The sequence below is a fragment of the Symphalangus syndactylus genome, chromosome 7 (genome assembly GCF_028878055.3).
Source record: "Symphalangus syndactylus isolate Jambi chromosome 7, NHGRI_mSymSyn1-v2.1_pri, whole genome shotgun sequence".
Classification (NCBI taxonomy): domain Eukaryota; kingdom Metazoa; phylum Chordata; class Mammalia; order Primates; family Hylobatidae; genus Symphalangus; species Symphalangus syndactylus.
Window position 1 is genome coordinate 35,756,311 of NC_072429.2, and position 22,940 is coordinate 35,779,250.

The 22,940-nt window shown below is 49.6% G+C and overlaps 1 protein-coding gene across 10 annotated transcripts in view; it reads left to right on the plus strand.

The window, feature by feature from the left end:
• Window positions 1–22,940, plus strand: part of TNIP1 (TNFAIP3 interacting protein 1) — a 57,514-nt gene that overhangs the window by 21,183 nt on the left and 13,391 nt on the right. For 6 of the 10 annotated variants that reach the window (XM_063642680.1, XM_063642681.1, XM_055285598.2 and 3 more), the window contains exons 2-8: window positions 2,680–2,814; window positions 4,213–4,298; window positions 6,044–6,121; window positions 9,431–9,622; window positions 14,126–14,220; window positions 16,461–16,584; window positions 20,429–20,518. In XM_063642680.1, coding sequence (XP_063498750.1) covers window positions 2,703–2,814; window positions 4,213–4,298; window positions 6,044–6,121; window positions 9,431–9,622; window positions 14,126–14,220; window positions 16,461–16,584; window positions 20,429–20,518 — 777 coding nt within the window. In that variant the 5' untranslated portion in view covers window positions 2,680–2,702. Of the gene's footprint in view, window positions 1–1,294; window positions 1,467–2,679; window positions 2,815–4,212; window positions 4,299–6,043; window positions 6,122–9,430; window positions 9,623–14,125; window positions 14,221–16,460; window positions 16,585–20,428; window positions 20,519–22,940 lie in introns of all 10 variants that reach the window. The other 4 variants (XM_063642679.1, XM_055285594.2, XM_055285596.2 and 1 more) reach the window with 1 other exon arrangement.

Below are 22,940 nucleotides of genomic sequence, written 5' to 3' on the forward strand. Positions count from 1 at the left end.
GGGGGCCCTTTCATGCTGGAGAGCTATTTGGAGGGCTGGAGGCTGGCTCGGTGTTTCAGCCTTAGGGCCTCTGCCCTTACTGTTCTCTCTGCCAAGAATGTTCTTCCTTCAGATATCTTCATGGCTAGTTGCCTCACCTCTTTCAGGTCTTGGCTAAAATAGCTCCTTATCCTTGGGGCCTTTTGTGCCAGCTCTATTTAAAATGAAATTCCTTGCCTCACCCTTCCCTGCTAAATTTTTGTCCATAGACTTTTTGATCACCTGAAATGCTGTGTTCCCCACCACCCTCCTCTGCTTTCACCCCTAGACTATAAACTCCATGAAGGATTTTTGTCTGTTTTGTTTGCTGATAATTCCTCAGCACCCAGACTGGTGCCTTGCACGGAGTCGATGCTCAATAAGTAATTATTGAATGGATGAGTGAATGGACAGAGAGCTTCTCTACTAAGTCACAGAGTTAGGATTCTAAAGTCACCTTTCCAACTGGTTTCAGTGACATAAAGCAGATGAAACTGAACAGATTACTAAAAAAAAACCTTGGTGCTCAAATAGAAGACAGTGGTTTGATGAAAAATTCTTCTGTTCCTTAGAACTGCAAGGGACAGACCATACATGATATGAGACTCACGGAGGAGGGTGACAGTGTATTAAATATTAGTCAGGGTGTTTTTTTCTTTTCCTTTTTTAAAGAAGATGATACACATATAAATGGAACTTTAGACTGGGTTGACTTGCTTATCCCTTAGGGTACAAGCATTTCACTTTAAGATTACTGAATTAACTTAAGACTTTCATTTCCCTCCCTCAGAGAGGGGAAGGGACTGCCCACAATCCCATGGTAACTTAATGGCTAGGCCATTAATTGAGTAAGTGTTTATTGGGCAAAATTCATAGCTAATACTGTGGTAGGCTCTGAGGATGCAATGATGGGTAAAACATATGGGATTCCTGTTCTCCTGGACCTCACAGACAGGACATGAACTCAGATTTTTTTTTTCCAAGTCCGGGTTCTTTCTTGTATCCCATATTATACCCTACTGTTTATTTGGACTCCTGTTCTAAACAAGCCAACAGTGCATTGAGGCTGCTAAGAGAAACTAATGCCATTCTAAGGTTGTATTAATAGAGGCAGTGTCCAGATAAAAGGAGGTGACTGTCCTGCTTTACTATAATATGGTCAGACCAGCTTAAAGTGGGGGACTGCCTTCTGGGGCATTGACAGACTAGAGCTTCTCTGCAAAGGATGCCCCCATGGCCTGGCCAGCCTGCTGATATGCTGCTGTTGTCCTTACAGCCAGGTGGGCACCACGGCAGGGGCTGAGCTACCCTCATGGAAGGGAGAGGACCGTACCGGATCTACGACCCTGGGGGCAGCGTGCCCTCAGGAGAGGCATCCGCAGCTTTTGAGCGCCTAGTGAAGGAGAATTCCCGGCTGAAGGAAAAAATGCAAGGGATAAAGATGTTAGGTAAAGCAGACCCTGTCCCCTCCCTGCGAGCGCCCCTCCCTGCAGACTGTGATGCCAGTCCATCTACTAGCAGTGGAGAATGAAGCTGGCATATGCCTCTGCCCGAGTCATCCCCTGTCCCTCCTGGCCCAGCGCTGGCTCCTGCCTCACAGCTGTCTCTGTGCACCATGTAGCATGGTGACAGTATTCCCAACCCTGATTCCTCAGCACCCTGAAACCAGGATGACAGGACTCAGGTCCAAGAGGCAGGTATGGGCTAAGGGAGAAGGGGCTGGAAGGCCCAGTTAGTGGCCATGGAACTAGAATGTGGCCTCCTCTTTCTGGGGCATGAGAGATGGGGAGAGTCGGCATCACCAGGGCAACTGGGGCATGCGTTCCCAGGTGTTGGAGCAGGGAGCAGAGCTTGGCTTGAAGCCAAGGAGGTGGGAGGTCCCTCAGTTCTCTTCTGGCTCTTGCTCAAGCCGTCCCCACTTTAGAACGACCCCACCTCCCTCCGCATGACCGACAGTCCCTGTGCATCAGCACCCAGTTGCTGTGCCCCCTTCTCCTCCAGGCAAGGCTTTCATTGATTTCCCCATCCAGAGGGGGCTCTCTTTCTTCCACACCCCTGAAACTCTTCCTTTGCCTTGCCGCGCCCTTCTGTAGTCTCAGGTTTTAGAGGGGAGCATAGCTCCCTGATTTTTAAAATGCTTTCTCCTTGCTTGGCAGATCCTTGCTTGGGATGGCCGACTGGGGAGGGAGGAGTGAAGTTTCCCGATCTCCGCTTGTAGGAGAAGGAAAGTGGAGGCCTAGAGGGCTGGTTGGAATTATCCAAGGTCTCCGCCCTGCAGGCAGCCCTTTGCCCTGGTGGCTCAGGCTGTGGGTAGCCCATAGGGTGGGGAGTCCCTGGCTTTCTGTGGAGTCCCCTGGCTGGGTGTGAAGGGAGTGGGGCAGAAAGAGAATGCTGGGGGCGGGGGGTCTGAGGAGTTTCTCATAGATTCCTTCCACTCCTGTGTCCCCCGATTGCTGGGCCCTGTTCCTTGCTCTAGCCTGTTTCTTGTGGTGGACCAGCGTGGCGTTTGTCCCACTTGGCCCACAGAGCAACGGTGGGAGTGAAGTCCAGGGCCTGGAGCCTCGGAAGCCAGGCAGCAGCAGGGTTAGGGGCCTGGGATGGGGAGAAGCAGCACACTGAGCTGAGTAAATGCTTTTGCTTCCTCTTCCCCAATAACTCTAGGGGAGCTTTTGGAAGAGTCCCAGATGGAAGCGACCAGGCTCCGGCAGAAGGCCGAGGAGCTAGTGAAGGACAACGAGCTGCTCCCACCACCTTCTCTCTCCTTGGGCTCCTTCGACCCCCTCGCTGAGCTCACAGGTATAAGAGGAGTCTGGGTACCTCTGACTCTCCCTGTACCCCAAACTGCCCAAATTCTTCACAGTGAACTCCCTTCTTAGGCCAAAACCTACATCCTCTCGTTTATCCTTAGGTCACAGGCTACGCTTCCATTCATGTTTTGGCTGCCACATCCCCCAGAAGGTCAGATTTGGAAGTGACTTCAAAACAATCTTGTTAAAAATAGCCAATGACTCAGCACTCCTGAGGCCCCAGCAGACATGAGTAATAGATCACAACAGTTGACTGCATTGCAGTCCTGTGGCCTTGGGGTCTTTATGAGCATATTTAGTGAACAAATATTTAATGAGCAGCTACTGTGTGCCAGGCATTGTGCTCCAAGCAGCTACTCCCTGTCACTTGGAGCTGGCATATGAGTTGGAAGCTCCCTGGTCGTGCCCTGCGCTTCCATTTTACAATTAGGGAAGCTGAGGCCCAGGGAAGAAGCTGGACTTGCCTGTTAGCCTGCTGCAGCGTATTTCAGATGTAAGGTTACGTGTGCTGCCCATTAAAGGAAAGGGTGACTGTGACTCGGGGTTGAAGTCCCGTGTATGGTAGAGGCATTACCATGCATACAGAGTGTGCATTACTCTGACATGTCTCCAAGCCCAGGGTAAGGTCTGGGACCAGGATGGAAATGACCCTCACCCCAGCTGGACTCAGATGCCTCCTGCTGCGGCTCTACTGTATGGTGTCTGGCCCAGGCCAATGTGACAGCCTTCTATTGGCTGGTGGTTGCATTTGCTGAATGGACAAATGGAGGAAAGTGATGGTCTCAGAGTCCACTGTGCTGCAGTAAGTGGGCATTTCCAGCCTCTGCTTGTCTATTCAGCAATGTTCCTGAGTTCCTGATTGGTGCCAGGTCCACTCCCAGAGTGAGAAATGAAGCTACCTTCAAGGAGCTCCCTGCAGCAAGAACCGCAGGAAGTCAGGGAGGGAGGGCCAAGTCTCAGTCCTGAGTTTGCAGTTGCTGGCTATGTGGCTGTGGGCAAGTTGATGACCTTCCCAAGCCTCAGTGTCCTGACCTTTAAAATGGGGATATGGGGCTTTTATGAGAATGGCTGGTATAATAGATACATAAAGACTTTTTAAATTGTAAATCATTGTCTTTATCACTGAGGCCTGTTCAGGGCAGCAAGGAGCAGCAGCCAACTTGGGATTTTCCCAGTAAGCCCAGGGAGCATGGTCTCTCTGCTCGGGCTCTGCCCCGTCACTCCAGGGCAGGCCATTTTCTCAGACTACCTGGCCCTGATGAGACCACCTCCCATTCTCGCACACTGGAGTGGGGAGTCTTGTCTGAGAACCCTTTTGTCAAGGGCTTTCCTTGAGAGGGTGGTACCTGGGCTTCTCCCCTTCATCTGTGCTTTCTTGATTCTTCAGGAAAGGACTCAAACGTCACAGCACCTCCCACAGCCCCTGCGTGCCCCAGTGACAAGCCAGCACCAGTCCAGAAGCCTCCATCCAGTGTAAGTTTTATTTGGAGTCATGGGTGGAGGTTGCCTGGATGGACCTCAAGGTCCTACTGACAGATACAAGAACATGAAGAAAGAGGGTTGAGGTCAAGAAACTGTGTTCCGACTCGCTGGGTGATATTGGGCAAGTCCATCGCAAGCTCTCTGGGGCTTCAGCCTCCCCATTTTGAAATGAAAGTCATAGTTAAAACTTACCAGGAAGACCCTGGTATGTACAAGGAATTCTTCTCACTAAGTTGTATACTGTTAAGTATCACTGAGTGTGCACAGTGCTAGGAAAACAGGCAGATGTGACATGGAGCTCACATTCTCAAAGAGGGCTCAGAAACTATCTTCTACAGGCTGGGCACAGTGGCTCATGCCTGTAATCCCAGCACTTGGGGAGGCTGAGGCAGGAGGATTGCTTGAACCCAGGAGTTTGAGACCAGCCTGGGCAGGATAGTGAGACTCCATCTCTCAAGAAAAAAAAGTAGTCAGGTGTATGCCTGTGGTTCCAGCTACTTGGGAGGCTGGCTGAGGCAGAAGGGTCGCTTGAGCCCAGGAGGTCAAGGCTGCAGTGAGCCATGTTGATGCCACCACACTCCAGCCTGGGTGACAGAGTCAGACCCTCTCATTAAAAAAAAAAAAAAGAAAGAAAGAGAAAAAAGAAAGAAACCATCTACAAATTTGGCTGGAGAAGTTTTGCTTGGTATCCTACAAGGGATTACATAGTTCAGCATCCTTATCCTACAGATCAGGTGCAGGGAAAGGAGGACCTGTTTTGAGGTTACATGGGTAATGGGGAAAATGTAGATGGAGGGGGGAGACTTTCTAGGGCAGGGCCAAGAGCCAGAGGTGAGTTCATGGTGGCCATGAGGGTCAGCTGGAAGCTAAGCACTGACTCCTCTCATCTATCCTGCCCCTTTCTGGGATGAAGGGAGGCTGCAGACCAGGTTTAACGGGACATGGAAATCCCAGATCCCAGAGCTAATGGCTGGTTCAGGTGGCCATTGGTGTCTTGGTTGGTTGAATGACCAGTAATTCTACTTGGAATGACGGAAAGATGTGAAAAAATCTGGGATTCCTTGGCCACCCTGGATTTGGTTGAATCCTGAAAGAGTCTCCAAATTTGGTGAATCATCTCTGGGACTCTCTCACATCAGTTCACTCCTCTGGGATCTCCAGGACTGGCTTGGGAAGGCCAGCACAGGACCGCGCTTGGTGGTGGCCGTAAGAGCTGCCATCTGTGTTCTGGGAAACCAATCAGAGACATCTGGGCCTAAGAGACAGCTCTGGCTCCATGGCAAGAATGCTGGATCTGCAGTCTTGGGTTCAGTCCCTGCTTTTATTAACTAACTGTATACTGTAGTTTCCTCATCTTTCCAAAGAGGATATAACCTTCTGACCCGCTCCATGGGTCACTCTGAGAAATAATGGAGCTCATGAAAGCATTTAAAAAGTACACGGCCTTAAAAAATGCAATCCTACAGTGCTGCTGCTTCAAGGTCAGCTAGTCCCACATCTCCCTTCTACAAAAGAGGATTGGCCATCGAGGGGATATGACCTCACATTATGCAGAGGGCTATGACAGGCTTATCGAGAATCCTGCTTTGTGATCTCATGTGAGATGATATGTAATGGTCCCTGTGAACTCAAAGTGGGAAGAGACTTTGTCCCCCTTGCTGCTCTCAGCCGCAGGGCCGGAGAGGAGGGCTGAGCTGTTTTTCTCTTGGGCAGCACCTAACTTCCTTTCTGCACAGGGCACCTCCTCTGAATTTGAAGTGGTCACTCCTGAGGAGCAGAATTCACCAGAGAGCAGCAGCCATGCCAATGCAATGGTGAGTGGACGGGCAGGCCCCCGGGCTTGACCTGCTGCCCTCTTTCTGTCTTGTCACTTGCTACCATGTGAGAGGCACAGAACCTTTTCAGATCCCTTGGGTACCCTGGAGTCACTTGGGGATACACAAGGGGCAGGAGCAGGGGGTGCTTCTCGCTCACATATGCAAATTCCTGGGCTAGTGACTTCCCCGACTTGGGGCACACGGGCACCCGACCGTTGTGAAAGCCTGGGCTCTTCGCCAGCCCTGTTGCCTTCTGCCAGGGGCCAGGCACCCCCACACACTATGACTCAGCCCTTTGGGTCTGTGGGCTTCCAACCCCGGGGGAGAAAGAAGGGACAGGAAGGCCCAGGGCCCTGTGAGACAGGTGATTAGCCCTTTGTGCAGACTCTTGGAGCACACAGGAAGGAGGTTCAACTTTCCACTTACACGCATGCACACGCATGTGCACATGCACACACACACACACTCTCTCTCTCTCCTCTCTCTCTCTCTCTCTCTCATACAGCTCTGGAACGTCTGCCCAGCATCCTCATTCCTCACCTTACAACACTGGCTGCCTTTATCCTAACTATATTTCCTTCTGTTCTTTCTCAAAATGGCAGACTTATTGAAGAACCATTGTGAAAAGTCTGGAAGATTCTTTAAATGTCTTAAATTCCTACCTTCTCCATTCTCCCTTCCTTCCCACTTTTAAGTTTTTTTCTTTAATTGTGGTTATGCAAGCAATGAGTGCTCTAGCCTTTCACTGATATATTGATCCCTGCTGCCTCCCTTCACAAAGGTTTGGCTGACAAATGTGCTTGTGTTCACTGGTTGCCCCATGTACCTGTCAGTGCCCAGGTAACTATCTAGCTAACTAGCATGCCTTCAGTGTTGAGAAGCTCACCACTGCCTCAGGCAGCTCTGAGTATTGGAAAGGCTCTTTATGTTCTGTCTCCTGGAACCTTCTATCTCCTTCTCCTGTTCTGTCCCTGAGGGCTCTGAGATGCTGGCCATGGAGGCAAGATCCCCTGCTCAGAAAGTGTTTCACTCTGACTTTGGACTGATAACTTTAACTCACTTAGTAAGTTCCTCGTTAGCTCTACAGTGTGCCTGTCTCTGCTGAGCCACTTGAACCAAGACGACACAGCCTCCCTGTGCTCTGAAGCTTGTAGTCTGGAGAAGTCGCAGGCATGGGAAGCATTGCATGAGCCTTAAATAGAGCAGCATCTGCCACCTCAGCTCCTTTGTGGAAAGAGGCAGTGGGGGAATGGATGCAGAGTTGAAACAGCAGCATTTCCTCTTGTTAGAATGTGGCACACTGACGCCGTTACACAGGTGTTCAGGGAATACCAAGTTGTGGTTATAGTCATTGCTATTCCTCCAGAGTTCAGAGAAGTGGGAGGTCAGTGCAGCAGAGCACTGGATGGCAAGTCAGGAAACCTCAGTTCTCGTTATACCTCTGCCACTGACTTACTGGGTGACTTTGGGCAAGTTCCTCCTCCCCATAGCTTGGTTTCCCAGCCTGATCTCTGAGGCTCCTTGTAGCTCTGATGTCCTGTGATTCCCATAACTGTTTCTGGGAGGCTGCTGGAGGAGCTGAGCCATGAACAGGGTGGGGAAGGATGAGCAGAACTTGCAGAGGCAGAGAGGACACATGGGGTGAAGCCTGCAGAGGCACCAGACCTGGTGTGTGTGGGTTCAGGCAGGGTAAAGTGGGGAGCCCAACTGGATGCTGCTGTAGATGGGACCTGTGGCTGTAGGTCCTTAGATGCCCAGCTGGGGAGCTGGGCCCAGTGCCATCTGCAGTAGGGTAACACTGTAAGTCCTTGGGAGTGGAATTGGTGTAACAAAGGCAATGTCTTTGGTAGGAGTGTTCCAGATAGACTAGAGAGAAAGAGTCAACTATCTGGCTCACGGTATGCTTTATTTCTTATATACTGTACTAGTTTGGGACTTTCTGAAATATCTAAAGCTGTGGTTCCTTAAACTGTTTTGAGTCTTGGGTCCTCAGAAGCTGATGAATGCTTGGACCATTCCCCAGAAGACACACATGTAGGCCAGGCATGGTGGCTCACGCCTGTAATCTCAGTACTTTGGGAGGCCAAGGTGGGTGGATCACCTGAGGTCAGGAGTTCAAGACCAGCCTGGCCATTATGGTGAAACCCCGTCTCTACTAAAAATACAAAAATTAGCCCAGTGTCGTGGTGCACACCTGTAATCCCAGCTCCTCAGGAGCCTGAGGCAGGAGAGTCGCTTGAACCCAGGAGGTGGAGGTTGCAGGACGTATATGCAGATGTCCCTTGGTAAACATGGGAGAGTGGTTCCAGAACTCCCTGAGGATACCAAAATCCACAGATGCTCAAGACCCTTATGTAAAATGGTGTAGTAGTTCCCTATAACCTATGCACATCCTCCTATATACTTTAAATCATCTCTAGGTTACTTACAATACCTAATACAATGTAAATGCTAAATTTTGTTATACTGTATTGTTTAGGGAATAATGACAAGAAAAAAATTCTGTACATGTTCAATACAGTTTTTTGTTTGTTTTGTTTTGTTTTGAGACAGAGTCTTGCTCTGTTGCCCAGGCTGGAGTGCTGTGGTGCGATCTCTGTTCACTGCAACCTCCAACTCCCTGGTTCAAACAGTTCTCCTGCCTCAGCCTCCCAAGTAGCTGGGATTACAGGCATGTGCCACCATGCCCACCTAATTTTTGTATTTTTAGTAGAGACAAGGTTTCACCACTCAGGCCGTCTTGATCTCCTGACCTTGTGATCTGCCCGCTCAGCCTCCCAAAGTGGTGGGATTACAGGCATGAGCCATCGCGCCCGGCCAGTTTGTTTTTTTAAGAAGATTTTTGATCTGCGGTTGGTTGAATCCATGGATGCGGAACCCATGGATGTGGAGGGCCGACTGTACAGTGATGTCCCTTCTCTGGGCTTGTTGCTGTCAGGGGTCAGTTCATCCTCCTAAGAACCCTGTGAGGTTGAAGGGAGGGAAGGGTTGTGCGGACATTTGGTGGATGAGGATGCTGAGGTCCAGCAGACAAGTGACTTACTGTCAGGCACTCTGCAAGGCCCAGTGTGTGGGAGGATGGTGGCCCCGCTGCTGTGGAGCCACCAGTAGCCTGTGAGTCCTGGGTCCTGCCCTGTGAGTCAGCCCCAGACAGGGAACCTGCATAACTGGAGAATTTCCCGGGGCTGAGCTGGGGTCACAGGGGGAAACTGAGTCATGAGAAATGAGGAAGCAGAGGGAGAATGGACTGGCGGCGCCTACTCAGGCCTTGGTGAAGAGTGGGCCGTGTGCCCTTTCCCCCTCCAGGCGCTGGGCCCCCTGCCCCATGAGGATGGCAACCTGATGCTGCACCTGCAGCGCCTGGAGACCACGCTGAGTGTGTGCGCCGAGGAGCCGGACCACGGCCAGCTCTTCACCCACCTGGGCCGCATGGCCCTGGAGTTCAACCGACTGGCATCCAAGGTGCACAAGAATGAGCAGCGCACCTCCATCCTGCAGGTGAGGCGCGTGGGGAGGGCGGCCTGAGACAGGCAGGCGTGCTTCCCCCCTCCGAGCTCTTCCCGCCTTCCTGCTCCTGGGAATCCACTGGTACCATGGGGACTTCTGAAGGCTGTGTTGTGGGCAGACCTCGGGCTTTTTTTTCAGGGTGATAAACAGGATAAGGAAGTTGTGGGGAGGGATGAGGAAGAGGAAGGAAATGGGGAAATACAGGATGGGCAATGCAAGTGTCATGGTTGGGGATTCCCCCGGCAGTCCTGCCTTTATTTCTCATGTGCGGGGTTGGGGGATGGGAAGGGAGAGAACAAAGGTCAGCTCCTTTCGTAATGCTTTTTTCCCCCCAGGGTAGGCACCCTCATTATCACCACTTCACAGGTGGGGAAGCAGCCCTTTTTTTGCCCAAGGTCACCCAGCTGGTAAATGGTGAAGTTGGGATTGGAACCTCGATCTCTCACATTCCAAAGCCCATACTCTTGACCACCATCCCAACCTGCCTCCCCTATTGAATTCCTTTTAAAAGCCTCCCTGTGCTGTGGGGAATGGCCAGATTTCCTTGCTAGGCCAGGCCAGACCTTGGAGTTATATGGTCTTTGGTTCCAGTAGTGACCCTTTATTGCTGTATGACCTTGGACAAGTCACTCATCCTCTCTATCCCCCAATGTTCCTATCGGTAACATGAGCTAGGAGTGCCTCCATGGTTAGATTGCTGCATTAAATGAGGCCATGTACATGAAGCACCCAGTGCAGTCCAGAACCTAGTCCATGCTGGAAGAGAGGTCCCCATTCGGAGTTCATGACGGGCATCCACACTGGGCAGGGGGTCTTAGCCTAGCGGTCTTTGGCAGCGGGGAAGTGTTCAGTTATAATTGGTGACCATTCTAAAGATGGCAAAACGGAGGCTTCTGAGGGACTGCTCATGATCTGAGTGCCCGCCACCTTAGTGACAGAGCCATGACTTGAAGCCTCCTTACTCCCTGCAGACTCTCCTCCCAGGCCATTCTCTGGTCTGTGGTCTCATTTATGTCAGCAGGCACTCAAGTGCCCCACTGATGGCAGAAGGGGGAGTCCCCCTTGCGTGACCTTGGTTGCCAAGAGCATGAAGGGCAATCAGGTTGGAGATGCAGTATGAGGAGAGGTGTGGGGGCAGAGGAGCACGCAGGATGCCCATCCCACCTGTAGGGGAGGGGTGTGTTGGGAGGTGAGGCTGAACGAGAGGCAGAGGCCTGGAGGGCCAGGCTGAGAGAAGGGAACTCCTTTAAGATGTCAGTGAGGCTTCAAGGTATCCAGGCTGAACCCTGGCAAGGTGAGCCTGGCACAGTGCCTAGGCCGTGGGCAGGGCAGGAAGGTGCCTGGGGTGAGAGCCCTTTGTGCATCCACTTCTCAGCTTTGAGATGGGGATAGATCCTAGGCCCCTTAAAAGGGGTCCTGCCAACCTCTGTTATTTTTTATTGCAGGCTCCTCCTTATTTATTTCCTTCTTAGCTCTTATCATAGTTTGTAATAATTTTATTTAATACATTTTTTCTTATACTCTTTTTTTCTTATACTCTCTGCTAGAAGGTAAGCTTGAGGGGGGCAGGCACCATGTCTATTGCATTCACTGTTGCGTCCCAGTTCCTGGCACTTCATACACATTTGGTGAATGAATGAATGAACAAAATAATAAATGATCAAATGAACTCATAGCTTAGCTCTCATAGTGCCTCGGATGGAAGGTGATGATCTTTATGACCTCTGATGATTCTATCCATTGGCTGGTTTGCACCCAGGGCACTGGCCCAGAGACTCCAAGGAAACAGCTCTCTAGACTGCAAGGGTAGAACAGCAAGTGAAGCCTTATCCTGGCCTTCCCTTAGGGACTAGGAGCAGGCCATTCTGTTCCCTGGAGGCCTCGCCCAGAGACATGGCATCTCGGGTATTTTTACTGCCTGGGTGGAGGTATATTAATCCAGTTCCTCCTCATTCATTCATTGATTTGTTTCTTGGTTCACTAAACAAACATTCAAGGTTAGGTATAGCATAAGGCTCTCTGCTAGGCATTGAATGGACTTATAACAATAATTTTTTGATTTCTTTTTTTGGGGGGTTGGTGGGGGACAGGGTCTTGCTCCACCACCCAGGCTAGAGTGCAGTGGTGCGACCACAGCTGACTACAGCCTTGACCTCCTGGGCTCAGTCCTCTCACCTCAGTTCCCTGAATAGCTGAGACTACAGGTATGCGCCATTACACCTGGCCAATTTTTTGGTATTTTTAGTAGAGACAGGGATTTGCCATGTTGCCCAGACTGGTATTGAACTCCTGGGCTCAAGTGATCCTCCTGCCTCAGCCTCCCAAAGTGCTGGGATTACTGGTGTGAGCCACCATGCCCAGCTGGTTTTCTGTTTGCTAAGCCTCATCTCCCTCATTGTCCAACCACCTCCAGTTTAAGGCTGTGTCCTCCATTCAGCCTTCCCAATGTGAGTCAGAAATGAAACAACTCTGAAATCTCCCTGGATTACACAACAAAAGTTTTCCCTCCTATTCTGTGTGGCAGGGGTTTGTTTCTGCTCTACACAGTTCCTTAGAGTCCCAGGGAGACAGGGGCCCAACCTTCCAGTGCCCTTTAGAATACGAGGCATCCACATCAGCCCCTGCTACCAGGAAAAAGAGACTGGAGAATTGTGCATAGGCCAGCCCAGGAGTGATGCTTGTCCCTTCCACACCTCTTTTGCTAGCCAGAACTAGTCACATGATTGCATCCACCTGCAACAGGCCTGGGAGATGAAAGGCAGCAGATGGCTGTTTAGTGAATGGCCCTGGTCCTGGCCCAGCTCAAAGGCTGTCCCCTCCTTTGGGCACCATCTCTCTCCCTTATCTGATCTTTCATCACAGGGGAAAGAGACACCAGTGTGGGGTCTGCCAGCTGGAGTTTTACTTCCCACCAGTGATGAGTCTTAGCAGCTGTGCACCTGTTAGACTGTATCATTTTACCTGGTTTCCCCACCTTTAACATAGAGATGAGTTACTTAGCTTTGAGGAAGTTGTGAGGCACCAGTGAGGCAGTATATGGAGAAGCACCGAGCAATGTACCTGGCACAGGTGAGGTGCTCAGTGAGGATCTGTGGAAAGACTGAACAACTCTGTGCTGACACTGTATGTTAGCATTGCTGGTCAGCACCTTCCCTTCCCCCCAGCCTGTGAGGTCCTGAGTCTGGTGACCCCTCTTCCATGCCCCCAGTTCACAGAGCTTCCAATATGAGTCCCCACACATAAGCAAGTGGCTGATGGTTCATGGACACTTCCGCTCTCACTGTCTCATCTGTCCCTCTCAGCAGCCCTATAGAGGAGGCAGAGAAGAAACAGTTGTCCCTGGGCTAGGTGTGGTGGCTCATGCCTGTAATCCCAGCACTTTGGGAGACTGAGGCAGGTGGATCACTTGAGGTCAGGAGTTCGATACCAGCCTGGCCAACATGGTGAAACCCCGTCTGTACTAAAAATACAAAAATTAGCCAGGCATGATGGCACGCACCTGTAGTTCCAGCTACTCAGGAGGCCGAGGCAGGAGAATCTCTTGAACCTGGGAGGTGGAGGTTGCAGTGAGCTGAGATCATGCTACTGCAGTCCAGCCTGGGCAACAGAGTGAGACTCTGTCTTAAAAAAAAAAAAAAAAAAAAAAAAAAGAGAGAGAGAGAAACAGTTGTCTTTCTTTTGTAGAGGAGGAACCAAGTGTCACAGCCACATTGTGAGGGCGTGAGGGCATAGTGAGGTCCCGACTGAATGCCATGTCTTCTGATTTTCCCCTTGGCAACACTGGGCACCTCTCACATCTGCAAATTGATGTGCCTTCCAGGCCCCCCAGGACTCGCCTGCTCATTTGTCCATTTGCTCATTTGGCTGTTCAGTCATGTTGTTCCTTCCACAAACTGGGTGCTGGGGATCTGGCAGTGAACAAGAGAATGGTTAGGGGTCCCAGCCCTCCAGGAGCTCAGGAATTAATTGGGAGTAAAGGGGGTAGATATTAAGAAAATAGCGGCACAAACAGTTCTTTAGCTTTATCTGCCACAGGTGCTGAGAAGCTTAAAAGCGGGGGGCCGTGAGCAAGGATAACGGAGTTAGCCTAATTTAGCTGGACTGGGGAGTCAGGGAGGACTTCTCTGAAGAGATGGGATTTAAACTAAGACTTCAAAGAAGAGTAGAAGTCAGCTGGGGGAGGCTGGTGGGGAATAGGGGTCCTGGCAGTGGGAGCAGGGATGAAGGAGAAGGGATGCAGCTGTCTGTCTTGGAGGAGCAGAAGGCCCCACGGCTGATTCTTGGTCAGGCTTCTCCGTAGTTGGCTCCCAAGGGAGAGGACACGTGGGTGGCCAAGTGGCTTAGCTCCTTAGAGAGGGATTGGGTGAGGCCAGGCAAAGGGGATAAGGAGTTGGGCCCTGGGGTGGCTGCAGGCCTCCCGCCATCCTCTAGCTGAGCCTGCAGCTGGGAGGTGCCGCTCCTTCCCCTCACCCTGTCTGTTACCCTGCCCCACAGACCCTGTGTGAGCAGCTTCGGAAGGAGAACGAGGCTCTGAAGGCCAAGTTGGACAAGGGCCTGGAACAGCGGGATCAGGCTGCCGAGAGGCTGCGGTAAGTTCAGGCCCTTCAGAGAAGGGGTGAGGAGTGGGGGCTGCGGGAGGAGGGGCTGGTGCGCAGCACTGATTTCTGGGTTGAGGACTGTGGCTCCGAGGCCCTGTGCCCAGAGCCCTATTTGGAGGTTACGTCTCTTGATCCTTCTTCTTGGCTCTTTTGGTGTTTTCTCTCTGGCCCTTTTGCCACCTCAGGAGGTGTATAGAGTGCCTTGAGAGCTTCAGAAGAAGATCAGCATAGATTGTACTTCCTTCCTCCTCCAGCACTTGCCTCTCTCCCATGTTAATGGTAAACTGGCTGTCCAGAGGACTGAGGACTTTGCCGCTTCCTGCTGGTCACCATCCTGACCTGCTCTGTCTTCCTGAGAACATGAGAGCTCCCCCACTGGATGAGAGGTCTTAGACTTAACTGAGGGTTGAGGGTCAGGGAAAGGCATTACAAGTTTATACGCCTTCCCTTCCTTCCTTTGCAAGATTCTAAATTGACAGGTCTTAGGCAAGACCTAAGAGCCTGCATTTCACCAGGAGTCTCTGTGATTATGACGGAGGTAGGCCCAGGATCACGCCTTGGGAAACACTGATCTTGACTGTCAGAGCCTGACAAGCCCTTGGAGATCATGCAGCCAGACTTCTCACTGTGCAGAGGGGAAACTGAGGCCCAGGGAGAGGCAGGGACTTGATTGGAGTCTTACAACAAGAACTTGGGCCTTCTTGCTCTCCATCCTGTGAGTGGCCACAATTCCTGCCTGCACTGTGGTCCTGGATAATTTGGGTGATGAGTCATCTGTTGGGTACCAGTTGGGCTCAGGCACATAGGAAGGGCCCGTGTTATAGACAGGACTTGCCACTCTGTTTTTTCCTCCTCTCCTGTTTCTTATTAGAATCAACAGAAAGAGAAGGAATATAAACTTCTTAAGTATGGCCACAGAAGTAATGTTTAACTACTGAGCCATTGGCTATTTTGAATCAGTGTGTAATTTATTTGCCTTTGGATGGCCAAGGATGCACTTTTGGGGTTTTTATAGCCCTAATGACCCCATCCATGGATTCAAAAACTGAAGCTGGGGAAAAAAGTCACAGATTAGAAGGCAAGAATGCTGTATGACCTTGGGAAAGTCACTTTACTTCTTGGTTTTTCAAGCGGAAACTCAGCTGGCAAATAGAACATAAAGAAATGGTGGCTGGACGTGGTGGCTCACACCTGTAATCCCAGCACTTTGGGAGGCTAAGGCGGAAAGATTGCTTTGAGTCCATGAGTTTGAGACCAGCCTGGTGAAATGCATCACCACCCCTCCCCCAGCCCCAACAAAAAATACCAAAAAAATTAGCTGGGTGTAGTGGTGTGCCTGTAGTCCCAGCTGCAGGCTGGGACTCAGCTACAGGCTACACTCAAGAGGGTGGGGGTGTGTGGTGGGGGAGGTTGGGGGTGGCTGAGATGGGAGGATTACTTGAGTAGGAGCAGTTGAGGCTGTGGTGAGCCGAGATTGGGCCACTGTACTCCAGCCTGGGTGACAGAACGAGACCCTATCTCAAAAAAAAGAAAGAAGAAACATTTTAGTGAGACCTGAATCCACATCACTAATTTTATGATCTCCTCTATCACCTGCCTTATTAGTTACTTAGAATTTTACTTTAATTTGATTCATGTTTTTACTTAAAATTATAAAGGAAACTTTAGAGTAAATGGAAAACAGCATTAGCTATGATAAATAGAAGATAACTCTAAATGCAATGAAAATGAAAGGATGTTAATAAATTCAGGCTAAGTATCATTGCACATTGAAGGCTCTGGGCCTGCAGCCTGCACCTTCTGTGTTAACGAGGGAAACTGGCAAGTAACTAGAGAGGTGCCCAGGGCCTGTTAGCACCAAGCTCACACTGTCTCCATGGTCTACACAGGAAATGTGAAGATAATTGGAAAGGGTGTCACTTTCTCACTAGAATGTGATCCAGGGTTATTTAATGCGGTGTTTGGATATATCCCGAAGGTCTTGTGTGCATAGAAATTCCACAGCTGGGGAACCCCTGCCATTGACAATCACAGACCTTCAGGGAAACCCACAGATTGAGAGCAAGGTGGCTGAAGATGCCCTTTGTGGTTTTCCCTGAGGGCAGGTGTCAGAATCCTGCAGTACTCCCTGGGGCTCAGCTGCAACTCATGCGATAGTGAGCATTAAGGAGCCTTGTAGGTTTCTTAACTCAGGGTCAGCATTGTGACTTCTCTGTTTACCCCCATCCCAGGGAGGAAAATTTGGAGCTCAAGAAGTTGTTGATGAGCAATGGCAACAAAGAGGGTGCGTCTGGGCAGCCAGGCTCACCGAAGATGGAAGGGGCAGGCAAGAAGGCAGTGGCTGGACAGCAGCAGGTATGTGGTCAGAAATTCCTTCTGTAGCATCCTTGGTTGCTGGTACTCAGCCTCTGCTTACCGCCTCCAGGGACAGTGAGCCTACTTCCTCCTGCAGCCAGTGCCACTGGTAGAAGGTTCTAGCTGTTACATGGTTTTTTCTTTACTTGGCCTGACCTCCATGCTTAGAGGCTGCTGGTAATCACTGTGGCTTCATGGGCCTCATAAGCCTTCTCTTCTCCTGGCTAAATAGCTCCAGTTCCTTCAGCCATTGTTCATAGAAGGTGGTGTTGAGTCGTTTTCTCAGTCTGGGTGCATTCCCTTAACACACTCCAGTTTGTCAAGGTCTGTCTTAGAGAGTGGTTCCCAAAAGTCAGTTTAACATCTTTGATATTCCTGGCAGAATTAGGTTGTTTGGTTGAGCAAGCTCCCTTGGATTCTGCTAAGCTCCTGGGATTGTGTCTCTGGAGCCTCTAAAGTGGAGAGGGGAGGGTGTTGACCAGTGTCTGTGTGATCTGGTGATGCTGCAGGGCTGGCCCACTCCCCCATCCTCTAGCCCCAGCACTGGCCACATCCAGGTCCCAAGCAGGAGCAGACTCTGCACCCCTTGCCCAGTCATTACCATTCCCCTTGCTGCAGAGCTAAGTCCCAACTCTTTACCAACATGTTTTTACTTCACCCTTTAATGGGGTTTAGTGGGGTTTAATAGGGCTCAATGTCTTTAACCCACCCTACACCTATGCAATAGTAGTAATTTCCATAATAGCTTAATTCCTTATTACTGTGTGGCAATGTAGAGTTTACCCAGGACATGCAAATCTATTATCTTATTTGGGCCTCATCTCTACATATAGAGTAGGCAAGGCTGGGACTAGTATTCCATTCTATAGCTATGGCCATAGGTTTGGAGAGGTCATGTAACATCATATAATCAGGATTTCTGTGTGACCTGCTATCAGGCAGATATAGGGTACAGCCAGGGAAACATGCTGATAAATGGCGAAAGTCTGCTCTTCCCTGGTCTTCTGAATCCCAGCCCATGGAGATCCTCTTTTCTTCCCTTTATTCCCCAAATCAGATCCTGCCTTGTCTGCCCTCTTGTGGAAGGGACTTGTAGACTCGGCCGTTCTCCCTTGGGTTCTCTGAGCTGCCTCAGGTGTGGAATTCCCTGGGCAGGTCTCTTTACTTTTCCTGTGCCCTTTAATCTCCACTCATCTTCTTTGAAAGCCCCGAGCCAGATGCTCTTCCTGCCGTATCTGAGAGTGGGAGCGACTTGCCCTTGTGCCCCAGGGTCACCTGTCCCATTAGAGGCATGTGTTACAGAGGGGCAATGAGTGTGCCTTGGAATTGCATGCAGGTGGAATACTAGCTCCACCTTTTACCAGCACTGCAACCTTGGATAAGTCACATAAGACTCCTAGGCCTCAGTTTCCTCTGTAAAATGAAGATAGTAACACCTGCCTCAAGGGGTGGTTGTGAGGATTCAGTGGTGCAATGCTTGTAAAGTAGGTTTAGCGTTGTAAACAGTGAAAGTCAGCTGTTACTCTTTAGGGGAGATTTGGTGCCAGCAGCCAGCTCTGCTGACTCCACGTGGACTCCTCTCTCCCTCGTGGAGGTTCAGGGTGCACCACCCTAGAGCCTGAAATCCACCCTCTTCCTCCTTCCCCAGTAACTCGTTGACCTTTTTGCTAAGCACAGCTCCCATCCAAGATGCCGCAGATTTCAAGTGGGCAGGGTGTCTGTCCCTTTTCTCAAAGGAGGTGACCTTCCTTGGAGGGTTCCCGTCACCTTGCTCCTTGGTTCTATGGTGTGCTTACAGGCCTGAGCCTGTAGGGGACAAGCTCTGCCCCCAGCCCTACCCGAAGCCTCTGGGGGGTACAGTGTGGAGGGAAAGAGAATGCTGAGAATAGAGAGAATCTGACTCCAGGATGATGGCAGACAGTGTCAGAAGTCCGGATGGGGCCTGCAGACCTTCTTCTGTTTAAGCTTCTCATTGTATTGAAGCCCAGAGAAGAGGAGGGTCTTGGTGTCCATCACAGAGGGGCTTGGAGATAGAGTTGACACACACCCTCCGGACTACTGGCCTTGTCTGCTGTTTGACCCCAGCACTTGCTATTTTTTTTAACCTTTAAACCTTTTTATTTTGGTATAACTAGACTTACAGAAGAGTTGCAAAAATCATCTAGAGAGTTCCCCCATCCCCTTCCTTCCATCTATAAGATGTTCCCCTAACGGCAACATCTTATAGAACCCAGGTTGAATGATCAAAACTAGGAATTAATGGCAGGTACTACTTAGTAAACTACAGACTTTATTCAGATTTCACCAGATTTGCACTCATGTCCTGTCGTGTGCCAGCATGGAGTCTGGGATCCCACATTGCATTCAGTTGTCTCATCTCCCTCATTTTCCTCTAGTCTGTGACAGTTCCTAGTTGTTCCTTGCTTTTCATGACCTTCACACTTTTGAGTTGTACTGGCTTTATGGGCTCATTTGCTGTCACGATTGATGCCTCACAAGTGATTGGATCTCATGAGGAGACTGAGGTTACGTGTTTTGGCAAGAATCTCACGGAGGTGACGTTCTGTGTACATCAGAGTGTGCAGAACGTTTCTCAGTCCAGCAGACCGGGGTACATAATGTCAGTGTTTCACTACTGTTAACCTTCATCACTTGGTCAAGTGCTGTCTTTCAAGTTTCTGCAATCAAGTGACCAATTTTCCCTTTGTAATTAATAAATGTTTATTTTTGAGAAGAAACTTAGAGACTATGCGAATACTCAATTTTTCCTTAAACTTTCACTCACTGATTTTAGTGTCCATTGGTGGATCTCCACCTGCAGCAGTTATTACTGTAGTAATGGAATGGCGATTTCGTATTTTCCTCATTCTTCCTACACTTATTAATCAGAATTCTTTTGTAAGGAAGAGCTGTCCCTTCTCCCCCATTTGTTTATTTATTCACCTATTTTGTTTTATCAGTATGAACTCAAGAATATTTATTTCATACTGTGACTTATAATCCAATACTATTGTGATATATTTTGCTGTTCAAAGTGTTCCCGTTTTGGCCATAGAAGTTTTTTTCAGGTTGTCTCCTGTGCCCTTTTGACATGCCCTTTTATTATTATTGTTATTAGTATTATTCATTTGAGCACTTCCTTACTTTCTGTCACTATAAGATGCATCAAACTCACCTTACATTTTATCTGCTCCAGCCCCTCAAAGCAGCCCTGTTTCTTTTTAATAAAAAGAAAATGGTATTTAGAAACCAACTGAGCACTAGGTATCCTCAGTGCTGCTGGATGTCTCTGCTTTAGCCCCTTACAGAGGACAGAGCTGGGAAACATCTATGTGTACTACACAGATCTTTATTTCTGCGTCTTTCTAAAAATGTTTTTAAATAAACATTTTATATAACTTTAACTTTTATAAAAGTTTTATAAAACATATATGTTTTATAGAATGAATATATCTGTATCTATATCTGTCTATATCTATATCTCAAATGTCTTAGCTTCCAGGCCAGAAAGTTTTTTGGCTGATGTGTGTAGGGAGTGAGGAGAGTGGCTGGTAGTACCTTAGAGGTTATACTTAAGCAGGGAGAGTGGCTGTAGGGAGGGGAGAAGGGAAGGGGAGAGGGCCTGGCAGCCACCCTGAGTCAGGGAGGGGGAATCATCATTTTGTAGACTTCTAGAAGGAGACGTAGTCATGACTGGGATGGTTAGTGGTGTCCTGCTGGGTGGGAGGAGTAGGGGGACAGAGGGCTGGGGCCACTTGGGTGAGGGGTCTTAGAGGAGCACCGAGAGTGGGTGAGATAATTTGTATTGGGGTTTTGGTGAAGGCCCCTCTGTGCTTCTCCCCAGGCTAGTGTGACGGCAGGTAAGGTCCCAGAGGTGGCGGCCTTGGGCTCAGCTGAGAAGAAGGTGAAGATGCTGGAGCAGCAACGCAGTGAGGTAGGTGGCTGGGGTGGCAGTAGTGGGAGGATCCCTCTTCCCTCCCAGGACCAGCAGCACAAAGGCTTGCCCCTGGCCTCCCGGCTCTGGCAGGTCCCAGGTCACCGTGAGGAGTTGGCATGGTGACCACTGACCCGCCTGCCCGTGGATGAGGTCTGACTCCTCGCCCTGGACTGTCCTCTCTTGATCAGTCCCTTTGCCTACAGTGGTCACTGAGGAGGTGGCAGGTGGGGCATGGCCTAAAATTGTTGGGGATAGAGTTTAGGTAGGCTCCTATGGTAGACCTTGGATGGTGAAAAGAGGTTGTGATAAGTTAGGCAAGTTTTAGCATCACTGATGAGGAGTGGAGGGACCCTCAAGAGATGGTTTAGGGAGGGTCCATCATGGAAGGAGGGGATTAAGGCCACTTCCCACTAGCCTGGAGGCTCCATAAATTTACTGTCAAAATTTTTAACGTTAAAAGCTACCTTGGCTGGATATGGTGGCTCATGCCTGTAATCCCAGCACTTTGGGAGGCTGAGGCGGGTGGATCACCTGAGGTCAGGGGTTCAGGACCAGCCTGGCCAACATGGCGAAACCCCATCCCTACTAAAAATACAGAAAATTAGCGGGCATGGTGGCACATGCCTGTAATCCCAGCCACTCAGGCTGAGGCAGGGAGAGTTACTTGAACCCGGGAGGCTGAGGTTACAGTAAGCTGAGACTGCGCCACTGCATGCCAGCCTGGGCAACAGAGCAAGACCTCATCTCAAAAAAAAAAAAAAAAGCTACCTACCTCTATTGGTATAGCTACTTTGCAGATATTTTGAGACTCCCATTTCAAGAATTTTCATAGGCAAGAAGGAAAAGGATCAGCCAGCAGCTGAAGCCTGCCACAGAATACTGAGTAGATTCCTAAACTCCATTAAGGCGATGGCCAGGTCTTTAGGTAGTTTAAATGTCCCCCAGTCCCACTAAGGTGCAGGAGCCAGTTCATAGGAGGCTCTTAGTTTCCCTCTGCTGCCAAGAGAGAAGCCACGCAGCAGAGTCCCTGTGCTGCAGTCCGTTGCGCCTTTTCCCATGGGTCTCACGTGTCTTCCTCCCCCTCCTCACACCCCCAGCCTAGTCCAGTCTTTCCAGACCCGAGGTCGAAGTGCAGCTCCTTTTTGGTAGACACTTGTTCTGTCTGTTCCGTCTAGCCCCTCTCCACACAGCCCAGGTGCTTTTCTAGAACCCCGAGCCTGCCTGCCCTCGTCCTCCTGCACATTTGAAAGCTTCTTGATGTGCATATTAGTTTTAGATTTCTTTTTGTATTGTTATAAGCGTTTTTTTTTCTGATTTCAAAAGTGATATAATGCTCATTACGAAAAGATCAAGAATACCACCTCCTAGAGAAAACCACAACTGATTACAGTTTGTTGCATATCCCCCAGTTTTTTCAAAGTAGAATAAAATTATACATATATGTGTGTGTATATATATGTATATACACACAATGCTTTACAGATTATTTTTTCTTTTCTTTTTTAAAAAATTAACTGGGTCAGGCGTGGTGGCTCACACCTGTAATCCCAGCACTTTTGGAGGCTGATGCAGGAAGATTGCTTGCATCCAGGAGTTTGAGACCAGCCTGGGCAACATAGCAAGACCCTGTCTCTACAAAAAATAAATTAGCTGGGTGTGGTAGTACACACCTGTAGTCTCGGCTGCTCGGAGGGCTGAGGTGGGAGGATCACTTGAGTTCAGGAGGCTGCAGTGAGCCATGGTCACACCACTGCACTCCAGCCTGGGCCTGCCTCCAAAAAAAAAATTAACTGCCTTTGAGAGTATCTATTCATACCTATAACATATACTATATTCCTTCAATTCTTAGTAATTTTTTTATCATATACCATGTTTTTGAAATTGGTGTGGATCCTTACGACATATCTTAAGGGTCAGGGCCAACACTCCTTTTGTTTTATTTAGTTGATGATGTAGGGTTGTTTTTCTTCCCTGAGGAATTGTTATATCAAGAGTATGGTGGATAGTTAGTGTCATCTTCGAAATGAGGAAGTGTGGTAGATGCTTTATTTTCTGTTTTCTTTTTTTCTTTTTCTTTTTTTTTTTAAGACAGGGTCTCACTTTGGTTGTCCAGGCTGGAGTGCAGTGGCATGATCTCGGCTCACTGCAACCTCTGCCTCCTAAGTTCAGGTGATCCTCCCATCTCAGCCTCCCGAGTAGTTGGGACTATAGATGCGTGCCACCATGCCCGGCTAATTTTTGTATTTTTTGTAGAGATGGGTTTTGCCATATTCTCCAGGCTGGTCTCGAACTCCTGAACTCAAGCAGTTGGCCCACCTTGGCCTCCCAGAGTGCTGGAATTATAGGCATGAGCCACTGTGCCTGGCCGCCTATTTTCTTCTTATTTTCTTAACAGCTGCACATTGTCTGTTTATACTAT